This window comes from Hyaena hyaena, unplaced genomic scaffold (genome assembly GCF_003009895.1).
Source record: "Hyaena hyaena isolate Hyena2069 unplaced genomic scaffold, ASM300989v1 scaffold_1324, whole genome shotgun sequence".
NCBI lineage: Eukaryota > Metazoa > Chordata > Mammalia > Carnivora > Hyaenidae > Hyaena > Hyaena hyaena.
Window position 1 is genome coordinate 58,036 of NW_024081954.1, and position 14,382 is coordinate 72,417.

General features: G+C 43.0%; 1 protein-coding gene across 1 annotated transcript in view; it reads left to right on the top strand.

Annotated features, from left to right (window-relative positions):
* Window positions 1-14,382, top strand: part of ADCY2 (adenylate cyclase 2) — a gene marked incomplete at its 5' end in the record, with an annotated part of 137,973 nt that overhangs the window by 25,411 nt on the left and 98,180 nt on the right. Inside the window, 3 exons of the mRNA XM_039223317.1 lie at window positions 2,776-2,856; window positions 9,876-9,945; window positions 12,746-12,843. Of these exons, the coding sequence (XP_039079248.1) occupies window positions 2,776-2,856; window positions 9,876-9,945; window positions 12,746-12,843 (249 nt within the window). The remainder of the gene's footprint in view (window positions 1-2,775; window positions 2,857-9,875; window positions 9,946-12,745; window positions 12,844-14,382) is intronic.

Below are 14,382 nucleotides of genomic sequence, written 5' to 3' on the forward strand. Positions count from 1 at the left end.
ATTGTTTCCTGCCACATCCTTGCAAATAGTGACCTTATTCCAGAGTTATCTGTGTGACTTTATCTGTTGGAATGAACTGTAATTTGTATTTGGTGGGAAACTTTGAAATTGTAATATTGAGATATACTACTCAGAGTCTTATGTTGTAAGGATATTGGATTCTTGGGGTTCTGAGGCATTATTAAGTGGCACATGCCATATGAAAGAGAACTCCAGCTAACTTAGAAATATTGCAGACTCCGTAAGATGCCCTCATCAAGCCAGTAAGGCGATAGTGCATCTGCAAGCAACTGTCCACGGAAATTTCTTCAGCGTCTTTTCATTTTAGAGTCAGTATTCCTTCTGTGATCTATGTCGTCCTCCCTGCTGCTCTGCCTCAAGGATCTATTTACTGAAATCAGAGTGGGGAGTCCCCCGTGCAGTGCCAATACGATGTGGGCAGTGGCTTCCGGGACGAGTGCGTCTGGAAGATGTGGATGATAAGCAATCATTTGGAACTGTACCAGGCATACGGAAAATCGAGTTTCATCCCTGCAGCATGACTCCAGCATAGATGCTCTGCCATTACCACTTTAGAAGGGAGGAAATGGAGGCGAAAAGGGTTAGGGGAATGCCCAGAGCCCCGAGGCAGGAAGAGGCGAGGCCCAGATTTGTGACCCCAAACTCTGCATTCCCAACGGCTCTTCTGTCATGCCTGCCTTGCTAGGAGTCTCTTCGTGTTGATTCCACTTTCCTCTGTGTTGGTTGGGTCTTTGGTGGCCCCAGGGCCGCATGGAGAGAGCTCCACTTCCAGATCGGACTCAGCTAGGTGGTCCTCCGAGGTCCTGGCTTCCTGAAGTGGCCTATGTCATAAAAGCTCTCCGAGCCTTCAGCCTGGCTACTGAGTCAGCATCACCTGGTATTGAACATCATCTGAGGTCACACTGTGTCCTTAGATACAGTAGCCACAACGTGGTAGTGGGTCAGGTGGGGAAGGGGCTCAGGAAAAAGAATGGAGGGAAATTGGAAAGCGGGGGGCCCAGTGGCAGGAACACAGACTGGAGAGTCGAAAGTGCCAGAAGTCTGGGGAATAAAGCCTTAGCTGGCAAATGAAGAATTCCCAGTGGTAGAGTCTCAGCCCCAGGGGTATCCTATCATTTACCATAGCAGAGATCACAAAAATCACAGAGACAAGGAAACTACCTGTTAAGAATTATTACCCAGATAACCAGGAAATACAGAGGATGTATAATAATATGCATTTATTGGCTACGTCATGTGCCACCTTCATAGCATTGAGTGCAGTACAGGCATTATGTAAACTAATCCTAAAACAGATTCACAGAGGCAATGCTACTGTTAGCCCCGGGCATAGCATCGAAGGGTGACGTTTTCCTGTGGGCCCTCAAGGTACCTACACTGTTCTTAGATTCCATGAGACTTTGTGATAAAGACAGCCACCAGATCGAAATCAGCAAACTCAAGTCTAAGTACAGTGCTGATCAAATGAAAAATGAAGGTAGCCTGTGGGTAAGGATGAACCAGCCTAGATGATTGCTAAGTTTGCTTGCTCTTTAAAAGAAGAAGGGTAGAAATTAATTTGCCTTCTTCAACAGCTTAGAAACCGGCATGCTAAAACCTCTTCGTTTAGTTTGTTCCTGTCTGGGGGTGGATCACCTCGTGTCATTCTGCTCTTGAAGCAGGGATACCCTGGGCCTGTTTAAAGAAGGCAGGACCCCAGGGCACCAACCTGCCAACAGTGATGGATTGGGAAGGCTCGTCCACCTCATCCGTGGTACTTTCACGAGATTTAATTACAGCTAGCAGTGACGTTGAATACGTAACGCTATTCTTGTCTGTATCTAGAGGCAGTTCTGAAATCAGAGAAGTTAACTGTTCTTCTAGAATAGAAGGTCTATCCAATTAGGTTTTTAACCCGCCAGAGCATAGGGAAGCCAAGTGCTGTCTCCACATTGATGTGAGGATGCTGGGCTCAAGCACAGGCTGGGGCAGGCCAGTTCGGCATGGCTCCCCTGTACTTTCATCTACTCTCCTCAGCAGCTGATTAACTTTTAAAAATAGGGATTGTTTTGGTTTTCTCCTTTATATCGTGTTCATGGTAATGGTCAAATTACCCCTGGAGAACTTGTTCTTTTGGCTCAGTGTATTTACAAGGCAGCTTTTATTATGGCTGAAATTATTTTCTTCTAAGACCAAGTGAATGTCCACAAATATATGTGGGCTTTTCCTGTGAACAGTGCTTTCAAATACTGAGGAAAATTTAAATGCATATAGTAAAGCTTTGATATGCCTCAGAGAAGACTCTACTTCTGCAAATTCTTAAAAACTGACCAAGGGAAACATGAACAAGAAATAGCTTTTTTTTTTTTCAACCAAACCAGATTTTTACAGGGGAATTTCCAAAGCCAGGGTGTTCCATCCTGAAATAAAGTTTACAAAGGCAACAAGTCAAGGGCTAATGCATCTCTTAGGACAGAAAACTCTTTTATTGTAACACCAAGTACATATCTTTCAGAGTCACTTTTTAATGCCTGGTATCATTTCACTGTAAGTGAATAGTGAGTCAACATTTATGTACCAAAAACTCTGGTCAATTGGCTCAGTCGACAGAGTGGCTCTGTGTTAATAGAGAAACGGCTGCTCTTAGACTCTTTCTTCCTTTTTGCCTTTTTTTTATTCAATGGGCAGAATGAAATGGAGGTTTTGGCATCACAGAAAAACGGACTTAGTATTTGGCTTAGTCATAATCTCTATCATATTTTCTTTTTCGTGTAGAACCAAGTCACAAAAGAAAAGATTTGAAGAAGAATTAAATGAAAGGATGATCCAAGCAATTGATGGAATCAATGCACAAAAGTGAGTACTTCTTAATCTTAAATTTTCATACAATTTTAATTTCGAACATATCGTGTGAAAATCATGCCATGTCTTCCAAGAATTTTACCTTCAACTCTAATATCCACATGACAAAGCCACTTTTTTCATTTCACCTCAACTGTCCTTAATAATAGCTTCTTTCAATTAGAAAAATTTTGACTCCTCCCTATGAAATCCTCTCCAAGTAGATTACTGATAAACAACATGAGATGTAAACAGAGAGAGAAGAATTAGAACAAAATATGTTCAGTAAGTAATACTGAATGCCATGCAGGAAAAATCAGAGTTGTGTTATGTGACAGGAGCTACTGAAAATGCATTTATTCCGCTGAAAAAACAGGGAACATGAAAGTACCTGTGTCCTCAGTTGCTGAATAGACATTGTGAGCATTAGAATCTGAATTCATGGCAGCAGTGAGAAGAAGAAGGATTCTTTAGGGGACAAAATGTCATTCAGTCTATGAAGTCTGTGAATGTCTATTCAGTCCATCAATTGATGTTGTAGTTTTATTATTTTTTTTAATGTTTATTTGTTACTGAGACAGAAAGAAACACAGCATGAGTGGGGGAGGGTCAGAGAGAGAGGGACACACAGAATCCGAAGCAGGCTCCAGGCTCCGAGCTGTCAGCACAGAGTCCGATGCGGGGCTCAAACCCACGAATTGTGAGATCATGACCTGAGCCGAAGTTGGACACTCAACCGACTGAGCCACCCAGGTGCCCCGGCTCTTGTAGTTTTAAATGGTCCAGGAGACACAGAGGAAAAAATGTAAAGAAGGGGATACCTTTCACAGCCTGGACATAATAACCGCATTCATTGACCTTGACATTTCCCTTCAGTCAGTGTGTCATGGCTGAATTCCTAGAGGGCAGAAGATGGCTGACAGTATGGTACCGTAGACGCCCCACACAAATTTTTTAATTTAAATTGTAGCAAACACATCAGTAGATCCAAATGAAAAGAATTAATGGAAAAGTTTCCGTCCTTGTGGAAACCTATTTGATTTTTATCCTGCAACTTGACTCATGTAAAGTGTGAATGATTTTCACCTAAACTCTCTGCTTCCAAAATTACATTATCCAGCTTTAAAAAAACGTGTGCCCTTTCTAGATGGTTTCTTAGAAGCATTCGTTTTAGAATATTTACACAGCTTATGAAGGACTCACCTGAGTGTATATGTATGTGTATATAAAGCATGTGTGTAATTGCATAGGTAACAATAAAGTTATCATGATTGGGCTGGAGCTGCAAGTCACATATGCTAGCATGTTCCATTAACACATGTCTAGAGCCCCTCATTGTGCTCCAAATAGAGAAAGCCTCCTCCTGTCATGGAGCACTCAGCGCACACCAGTCATGCTCAGACAAACACTTGGCTCTGCCTGGCACCCACAGCAGGGCAGAAGTCAGCTTCAGGGCCGCCGGGGTGGCTCAGTCGGTGAGCATCTGACTTCAGCTCAGATCATGATCTCATGGTTCGTGGGTTTGAGCCCCGTGTCGGGCTCTGTGCTGACAGCTCAGAGCCTGGAGCCTGCTTCAAATTCTGTGTGTGTGTGTCTCTCTCTCTTTGCACCTCCCCTGCTCACGCTCTTATCTTTCTCTGTCTCTCAATAATTAATACACATAAAAAAATTAAAAAAAAAAAAAGTCAGCTTCAATTCTGCCCCAATTGAAACCTCAACACTTCACGAACTGAGAAACGTGATTGCCTGGACTCTGGCAGCTAAACCCCGGGATGGAGTCTGATGACATGTGATATGGGAAGAACGGTATATTCATTCAACCACAGGAAATAGCACCTACTACTCTGTGACCCACCAGAAGAAAACACAACCTCAGAATTGAAAGAGAACACCTTGTTCCTGGCCAAATTTAGCCCGTTACAGTAATCACAGTAACAGTAGAAAACTCGTGTGTAAAACCAGCGTTGTCAGGTCTTCCTGCAGGACCTCTCCCTTCTTCAACCCCCTTTGGGTCCAGCTTTGAGAGTGTTCCTACAGAAGGAATCATTACATAGTGCAGTCATTGGCTTGGCTTTATTTTGTCGATGTGGCCTTTGGATTGTCTGTTCGTGCTGTATCATTTCGTACTGTATTCAAATACATGTTGAGTGAATACCTCCATGTTTTAATGTAGGTTTATTCTAAGGTAATGTTTCACGTTGGTGTAACTGCTTAGGTTGTAATTTTCCCAACACGTTTCAGAAACAAAATAAGGGGAAATGCCATTCTGTGCTCGAAAGTCAAAACGGAAATGTTGAAATGGAAGCTACTTTGCGTATATTCTTTAATTAGAATCAATCCCATTCTGTCAGGCCTTACTCATTACCTGCTCTTGTTCCTTCATATGATGGCCTTCTGTCTTTGAATCTCCACTTGATGATTCCATAGAGACTTCGGGCTTGATGTACCATTCTGTCATTTTCTGCAGTGGGCATGAAACCGTGATTTATAGGCAGATTTTCATGTATTCATTCATTTACTCATTTGTCAAGCATTTTGTTAAAGGCTAGGCAATGTCAGCACGTGCTTGGATTCAGACACCCAAGACATAAGGCACAATGTCCCCTCTCAAAGACCTAAGAGAGAAATCACCGCACGTGTGCTCAGCGCAGAGGTGTGAGAGATTTGACTTAGCCTGGGAAGACAAGGTGTGGGAAGAAAGCATGATTGGTAGTTCTGCACAGAGGAGACTTGCTGGAAGCTTCTCTCAGGGCCTCAGTGCAGGAAAAGGGAGGCCTCACAGTCGAACGTGCCCAGGCCATTTACTCTAGGGGCATTTTTCTCTAGACCAGGTAGGCTTTCCTGTAAGACTGACTTCAATAAAGGGGCATGCAGTATGGCTATCTTGAGGACGGTTCTGTCACATGGGTTCTCCCAAATTTGTTTTTATTTATTTATTTTTTTTAACATTCATTTATTCTTGAGAGAGAGAGAGAGAGAGAGAGAGAGAGCACAAGGAAGAAAAAGGGGGAGGGAGAGGGAGACGGAGACAAAGAATCCGAAGCAGGCTCCAGGCTCCGAGCTGTCAGCACAGAGCCCGACCCGGGGCTCAAACTCACAAGCTATGAGATCATGACCTGAGCCGAAGTAGGACACTTAACCCACTGGGCCCCCCAGCCCCCTCTTGTTTTTGGCTTTTAAAGCAAAAACAGAAAAAAGGAACGTGAAGAAGTTCTAAGAGGGAAAGACGTTGGGCTTCACAAGGAAATGAGCTTGTGAGTTAATGAGGAGCTGTGCCCCAAGTTGAAATACGTACGGCGGGCAGAGTTGACGCACCAGTGCAGGACAGACAGACCAGAGGGTCTCAGGCCACAGGGCTAAGGCAGGGTGCAGCTCCCCCGCTGAGATCACCTGTCCAGAAGCATTTTTTCAGCCTTCGTTCTGTAGACCGTCTGTCCCCAATGCCAAGGCCTTAATATACCATCCGGGCCGCCGAAGCCTTCAGTTTCAGCGCTGCCTGGAAAGGTGTGTTAGTGCACCTGGGCCACCATGACCGGACACCACAGATGGGGATGGGGGCCTGAACAGCAGATGCTTAGTTCTCACAGTTCCGGAGGCTGGATGGCCATGATCAGGGTGCTGGCATGGTCGGGTTCTGGTGAGAGTTCTCCCCTTGATTTGTAGAAGGTTACCTTCTTGCTGTGTTCACATGGCCTTTACCTGAGGCCGTGCAGAGAAAGAGAGAGAACTCTCTGATGTCTCTTTTTATAAGTATGCTACCTCTTTCCCACCAGGGCTCACCCTTAATACCCCATTGAGTGTTGATTATATTCCACAGAGGCCCCATCTCTGGACACGGCCACGCTGCGGGCTAGGCCTTCAGCACACAAACTGGGGGGAATAATAGAAGCCTCCAGTCATCACAGTAGGAAAGGGGACTTCTCTCTATTTTATAGGGTCCTTTTTGCCATAAGAACCTACATCCCTACGTGCCGGAATAATGCTGGGTAATGATGTACGTGTACTTAGTCCTCTCATTCAAGTCAGGTTCTTGTTCAAGTCAGGATTTTATTCAGAATCAGGATCATGTTCAAGCTCTTTGAGCTGGGCCTAGCACAAAAACAAATAAACAAACAAAAAACCTTGGTCTAAATTAATAGACAGTCACTCAGGACGCTTGGGTGGCTCAGTTGGTTGAGCGGTTGGTTGGGACTTGATTTTGTCCCAGGTCGTGATCTCACAGTCTGTGAGCTCGAGTCCCAGATGGGAGTCTGTGCTGACAGCGTGGAGCCGTTTTGGGATTCTCTCTTTCTCTTTCTCTCTCTGTGTCCCCTCACCCTCTCAAAATAAATAAACTTTAAAAAAAAAAAAAACTTTTTAAAATAAAGAATCGCTGATTATATAGCCCAGGGGTGGGGTTGATTTTCTTCATCCCATAGACCGCCTGGGTCAGGAGCAAGTCAGGACAGGACCCCAGAAGTAAAACAGACATTCTCCATTCCTTCCCCTTTCCCCTCCCCCCGCTTCCTCTCCCTCCCTTTCTTCTCCTTTATTTTCCCTTCTTTACCTCTCTTACAGTTCCAAAAAATAATATTCCAAACATCCAAATCATGTTTATAGATGCCTGAGTTTCCTGCACGCCACTGAAGTGAACTGAGGGCGTCTCAGAGAACCTAGGATGGTAAGGCCTGTAAGATGAATATACTGTCGTTCCTTCCAAGGAAAAGGGCAGAAGAACCCAGCGCTCGTGGCTGACGAAACTCAGTGTTAAGTGTTAGGGACACAGGGACACAGGGCCTGTCTGGAGCACATCCTGTCCAACTGCAGGACACAGGCAGGTAACGGAAACCGACACTGGACATAGAGGCCCTGCTAATTCAGAAGCCGCTTTCAACTTCTCCTTGATAAATTTCACTTCTACTTTATTTCCAATCTGATGTTACCCAGGGGCATTTTGAAATTAGATTTTTCTTTCTCAATAAAGGAAAAAAACTATTTTGAATAAGTTACCTCCATACATTATTCATAGTTTGATATTCATAACAAGTACACGGTTCTGAAAATGAATACGGTTAAAATTTATCTTAGATTTTATTTTCTGCTCCTTTTGCCGTTAACCAACCTTTTATTTCTCCAGCCAGTCTCCTCACACAGGACAATACCATACTTCTGCAGCAGATAACGGTAGTAGGAAATACCTGGAAAAGTCTGTTTCCCTGATAGCTAAAGCTTATACCTTGAACCAAAAGGTATTTTTATGGTTCTCACTTTAAACGGGCATCATTTCTAGAACACCTCACTGACTTCTGTGCCTCGGTGGAAAGTGCGCTGTCCGTAGTGTAGATTTGTGGGTGAGTCAAGCTCACCGCGGTGCACATGTGGTGTGAGGTTCTGGGCACAGGGCTGTCCCGGAAGGCCTGGAGGTGTCCCCCCTCAAATGTGCGGGTCTCCTGGGCTAACCTGTTATTAGCCACAATAGGAAGCATCAGTGTACATCTAGAAACCCTGACCCAAAGTCAGCAGGTGGCTGGACTCGCCGATTATGAGGTAAAGTGCGACCATTGCCTTGGCCTTCTCTTCTGGATCCTCAAATCCCTAGCCCCCCAAATACCTCAGGGAGTCAAAATCCATAGACCAATGGATTGCAGAAGAACCACAGTTAAGAAATTCATGTAAATTGATAATTACTGGAACAGATACAGCATTTTTTGGAAATCTATATAAAACATAATTTCATGCCTAATATCTTCATATATATATATACATATATATATATACTCACTCTCTCTATATATTGATATGTAGGTATAAATGTAGATATATGGTTATATGCACTTGCAGATATATGCATGTTGGTATTATATATACATATATATAATATACACACATATCTACAATGCCTATATACATACGTAACTCGGGTTATTTTTTATTAGAAAGATATTATTTAAGAAAATTAGAAAAGTAGAAATGTATATTCCTCAGAGTAATGACCCAAACCAGTTGGTAATATATTTTGTTGGTACTGATTTCTAGATTTTTTTTCTTGGTACATAGATTTCAATTTTTCCTTACATTCCTGTACTCCTGGATGTAAGAATGTGTATTTTACTATTTCACTCAGCTTCATTTCATTAAATGTGCATTTACTTTATTTCCCAGTGTGTGACTGTACCAGGCAGGCATCGCAAGCCCAGTTTGCTTGGTCTCACACGAAGTGTGGCTATTCAGCCAGTGAGCGAGTAAAACATTTCTAGAGAAAAGTTTTGTCCTGAAGTTCTTTGTCTATTTCAACTGCCTTCTTGTAACCTGTTTCTAAAAGTCAATCCATGCATAAGAACACACGTTTTCATATGATTTTTATTTATTTTTCAACATCTGAGGGATGTATGTATTATCCATGTATTTGCATAGACATAGATATTTGCATCCGTATACTACGTTAGTGGTCTGAATGGATTGCTTAGTGTGTTAGCATTTTTGCCTACTTTTGAAAACCATAGTCAAACAAAACTTTTTACTTTATAGAAATGAAAGACATCACAGTGAAAGTATTTTCAGTAAGTGTGAAAGAAGCAAGATCTTCTCTCCCTGAACTCAGAAGACACTCTAAATAGTTTTGATGCTCTGGTGTATTGCTTGTTATAAGCTAAGAAAAAGGGTACTTCTCCATGAACCAAAATTTTCAGGGGATGCAGCTACCATGTGATTTCAGTAAAACATCAGGGAATAAATGTACTGATGCACTTGAATCCTTTTGATGACCTATTTCTGTAGTTCTTTAATTTGGGGACACAAGTTTCGGTTTGGTATGATGACTGGTTTGTAATGGCTCATTTTCCAAGGAGGGCCACACGTGAAGAGGAGTATTATATATGCACATCCTATTCCTCCTCAATTCTGTATCCAGCGATCTGGCATCATGCACTTTTTTAAAACTCCAGTTTTGGATGATTTACAATAAAGACAGAAGAATGCCCGTTATTTTTTAAAAAGTAGTTTCGGCTCATTGGTTGGAGGGCTAGCTTCATGATGTCTGTGCTTTTTATTTCCAGGCAGTGGCTCAAGTCTGAAGACATTCAGAGAATCTCGCTTCTGTTCTACAATAAAGTACTAGAAAAGGAAGTAAGCTGCTTTTTTCTTTCCCAGTCTTTTTTGTCTGCAATGTGAGTTTTTTTAAAAATCCCTTCATGAAACTGTGCTCATGTTTTCTGCACGAAGCACTGACATTGCCTTAGACTATATCAGACCTTTTACAGCTTTTTCTATGATGTTTCCATGCACGCGTTGTAGGACTGTGAGTCTTGTTACCGAGTCTCTGGCTGGGCACCCCGCTCAGCACTGCTCGTGGCGATGACATCTGCAATAGTCTGATACCGGGCTTAGGGGAGGGGACAGGAGCTAATGACTAGCTTTCTCAATGGCCCTTCTTCTTCTTTTTTTAATGTTTCTTTTTTGAGAGAGAGAGAGAGAGAGAGAGCGAGTAGGGGAGAGGCAGAGAGAGAGGGAGACACAGAATCCAAAGCAGGTCCCAGGCTCTGAGCTGTCAGCACAGAGCCTGACGTGGGGCTCCAACTCATGAACCTCAAGATCACAGTCTGAGCCGAAGTCAGACACTTAAGGGACTGAGCTACCCAGGTGCCCCTCAAGGGCGTATTTTCTTAGAAAAGTTTTTAAAAGAAAACAAAACCCTTCCTGATAAATGTGCAGCTTCTTTACACAAATCATTGTAATTTTTTAACAAAAATACGAGATTTACGTTGAACATCCATTTGGGAGAATTAGAAACACTAAACTTTTAAGTATTTGTTGCATCTAAATACTTTCACTTTGTGACCCCTAAAGTAAGAGCCATGATAGGCTCAAATAAATAAGCAGATATGTGGGCTTTACATGTTAGGCTTAACATGCATTTGCTAAAATGAATTAAGTAATTATTGTCCCAAAAAAACCACCATTCTTCTAGGTCAGTTTTATTGCATTTGCCTTTTATTTTCTGTTGATCAAGAAAAAGAAACAAGTTTGAGATAACTTTTATCATCCTGCTATATAATTACAAGCTTAGTTTGAACAAAAGCTACTATATTAATGTCAATGGTCGCAGCACTAGTATTAAAATTTTGCTGAGAATATTCAGTTCATTGTTTTATGGATATTGAACAGAATATCCAAAATCCATCAGGGTTAGATTTTTTAGTTGTATCTGAACTTTCTTTTGTGTTAGCGGTCAATGAGATCAATTGACTGCTTTTAAGTCAACATACTGACTGCAGACGGCTTACCTAATTGACGTGTGATATAATTCACCATTACTATGGATCATTTTATCCTTGAATAACTTTAACAGATACTGATGGCTACTTATTGTTTAAATGTTAAATGATTCCTGCTTGATTCAAGTCCATTTCCTTTATTAACACCACAAGGAAGTTCTAATTCATAAATGACAGAAAGCCCAGAAGAAGGTAAAAGATAAGGGTGCAAGTGAGTGCATAAATGTAATCACCCTTCTGCAATTATGTGACTGTCGCTTCTTCACCAGCATGTAAATTCTCCTGGCTATTCCGTCACAAAATTCACCCAGAAAATATTCAGGTAAACAGAAGGCGATTATCATTTTAAAACGCAGCTCTTGCTGACATTCCCCCTCTGCACATATTTGTAGAGGCCAACATTGAGGCAAATTGTAGATGCACTGGGATGTAAGCTGCCTTCCTGTCCACCTATCCCCAGCCTGCTCTTCTGGCCAGCAAGATGGGGTCAAAGGCAACAAGACAGAGCAAGAGAAATGTCAGTAGATCACCTAGACGCCCATCATCCTGTGATAAAACCCCACAAGCTCAACCCAAGACATTTGTACTGTAACTTCCCACAACTTGGGCACAGTCTAACCAGATATGGCAAATGCAACCTTCAAGTATTGTCAGGAGGTTTCGAGAGCGTGGGCACAAAAACTGCTATTTCCTTCAGTTTTATGAGAATACCCTCTTGTGAAGCAGTAGAACCGGGTGGTTGAGATCCTGGGTTTGGGCGCCTGTCCACCTGGGTGAAGTCCCAACTTTTGTCACAATCTGTGTCTTCCTGAGAATGTTAGCCAGTCATTCTGGTCCAAAGGCCTTCATCAAAAATAGAGACAGTAATAGTTCATGCCTCAGGCAGTGGTGGGGATGAAATGAGTTGGGGCATGTAAAGCGTTCAGAGTGCCTGCCACACCATCGCGAGGGCGATCTGCAGCAGAGGCCCCTACCGCCATTACGGGTGTGGCACCGGCTGGCCTTTCTCTGCGTGACTCAAGCAGGGGGTCCCAGGCAGACAGCTACCCTGGTCAGTGCATGGTCCCAGGTGTTAGGAAAGCCTTGTGAGCCCGATCATTGTGGGAGAAGAGTCCATCAGCCAGGCGCACACAAGCAAACAGAACAGTCATAGACCTAGAACAGAGCCCACTGACCTTCTCTGTCTTACAGATTTCCCCACCGCCTCTAAGTAGCATTGGGATAAGTAATAAACATAAAGCACTAAAATAAAGAAAATGAGAAAATTGCATTTCCGCAAAAGTCAAGTATACGGATAGTCACCTGCTTTCCCCACACAGCTGTGGACGCGAGGCCCACAATGGGCCCCGAGCACCTGCACGCACATTGGGTGCCGCCAGTTCACTCACGGGTCCCTGTGGTCAGGTAGCCTCATTCCCCGGTGGACGGTGTGTCTCAGAAAAATCCTGGTTTTAGGGAGAAACGCTTTCACAGCTCATTTGGAGGGAGGAAGCGCTCCTTGCCGGTGATGAACGACCGTGTCCTTAGCTTGTTTTTTGCCACGTCCTAACTTGGGAGTGTGATGCATGAAAATAGGTACAGGCAGGCTGCTGGCTGATTGTTTCAGCCCCTCTCGGAGAACATCACTCATGGTTCCCTTCTTGTCCCCTCAGTACCGAGCCACTGCACTGCCGGCGTTCAAGTATTATGTGACCTGCGCGTGTCTTATATTGTTCTGCATCTTCATCGTGCAGATTCTGGTGTTGCCCAAGTAAGTACATGCGGTTCTCCACTGTGGCTCTCCCTGGGTGCTCCTTCCCACGGGGGTCCAGTGGTACCAAAGGGTAAGACGGGATTCAGATTTCCAAACAGGGGGGTTGTGTAACCTGGGGAGGGGGCCGTTAATTCAGTATCTCTGAAGCTAAGTGGCTCCCATGTGTCCTGCTTAGTTACAATACGATTGGATTTTCAAAGTGGACCTGTTGATTCACTATCTATAGAGATTAAAATAATACATTTACCCTTCTTACTTTGATTTCTGTATTGCTCTGGTACCCAGGGTAAAAAATATAGCCCAAGAAACTTTACCCAGAAAGAGATAAATGTCTAGATATTGTTTCTAATAAATAAATATGGTCATTATGTATGAAAAGGATAAAACCCGCTCTGGGCACATCTGCCCATTCTGATTCCGCCTTCTTCGCCCTGAAGTCTACCCTCTGCCACCCTTTCTGATTGTTATAGGTCACCGTCAGCTCACCCCTCCCGGGACACACCCAGGGACAGAGGGAAGAAACTGTGCAAGCCAGATTTCACACTTGCACAGTTTGGGGTGCACTTCTGGTCCCATCTATTGGTGAAAATCCAGTCACTCTGGGATTCTTAGATCGCCTTTCATTCTTACTGAGTGCAATATAAGTCAACCAGCTTTCTTCAAACTGATGGATTCTCCCTCATTCTACAGTCTTAAGAGAACAAAAACTCTTGTCCATTTGTCAATCATTGGGGGATATAGAAACTTTTAAGACAAATCTTCTTCCTGTTACCTCTGTTCTATTAAAGCCAAAGCAACCATTTTCAACCTAGTCAGATCTAGTTGCGTGTTTGCATTTAACCTCAGCAGCATTTGTGGGCAACTTGATTTGCTGAGATTGACCTGCATTTTGCCTCATGAGGATGTGGCGGAAACTAGAGAGAAATGATCTGTCTTTCCCTTCTGGACCCCACAGGACGTTCTTCTGGGCACTAATCCAATACAAAGGCATTTATAGAAGTAATAACAAGTCACAGTATAACTCACACATGGAGGCTCCAAGCTATCTGCCCCCTTTTAGAAGAGGTTCCCGGTAAATTTCCCTTCCCCCCCCCAAATAAATTAGCATCGAAATACATGGGCCAAATGAACTATTCTTCTAGGATTACAAAATCTTACATGTAAGTTCCACATGTCATTATATCCATTTCCCACTCCAAAAAAGGTAACAAATTAAGCTGCTTCTTGGTTCCAGCCTGTGCCACTTGGTACAGGAAAGAATGAACAGAACTTGCACACACAAAACTTACTGACTGATAGAGGGTGTTAAAAAAGTTACATAGGTGAAACAAATATCACCAAGGGAAGTGGGCTCTTATTTTTACTATTAAGTAGAAAAATTCATTTCTTTTTCTACATCTTCCTATTGGCTGAGTATCTTTCTATTTTCTACATCATAAATAAGACAGGGTTTATCACTCGCTGGAAGGAATTGAAAGAGAGGAAAGTGACTAGGATTTTTTTAACCATCCATTTAATTACTATGCAAAATGTTTC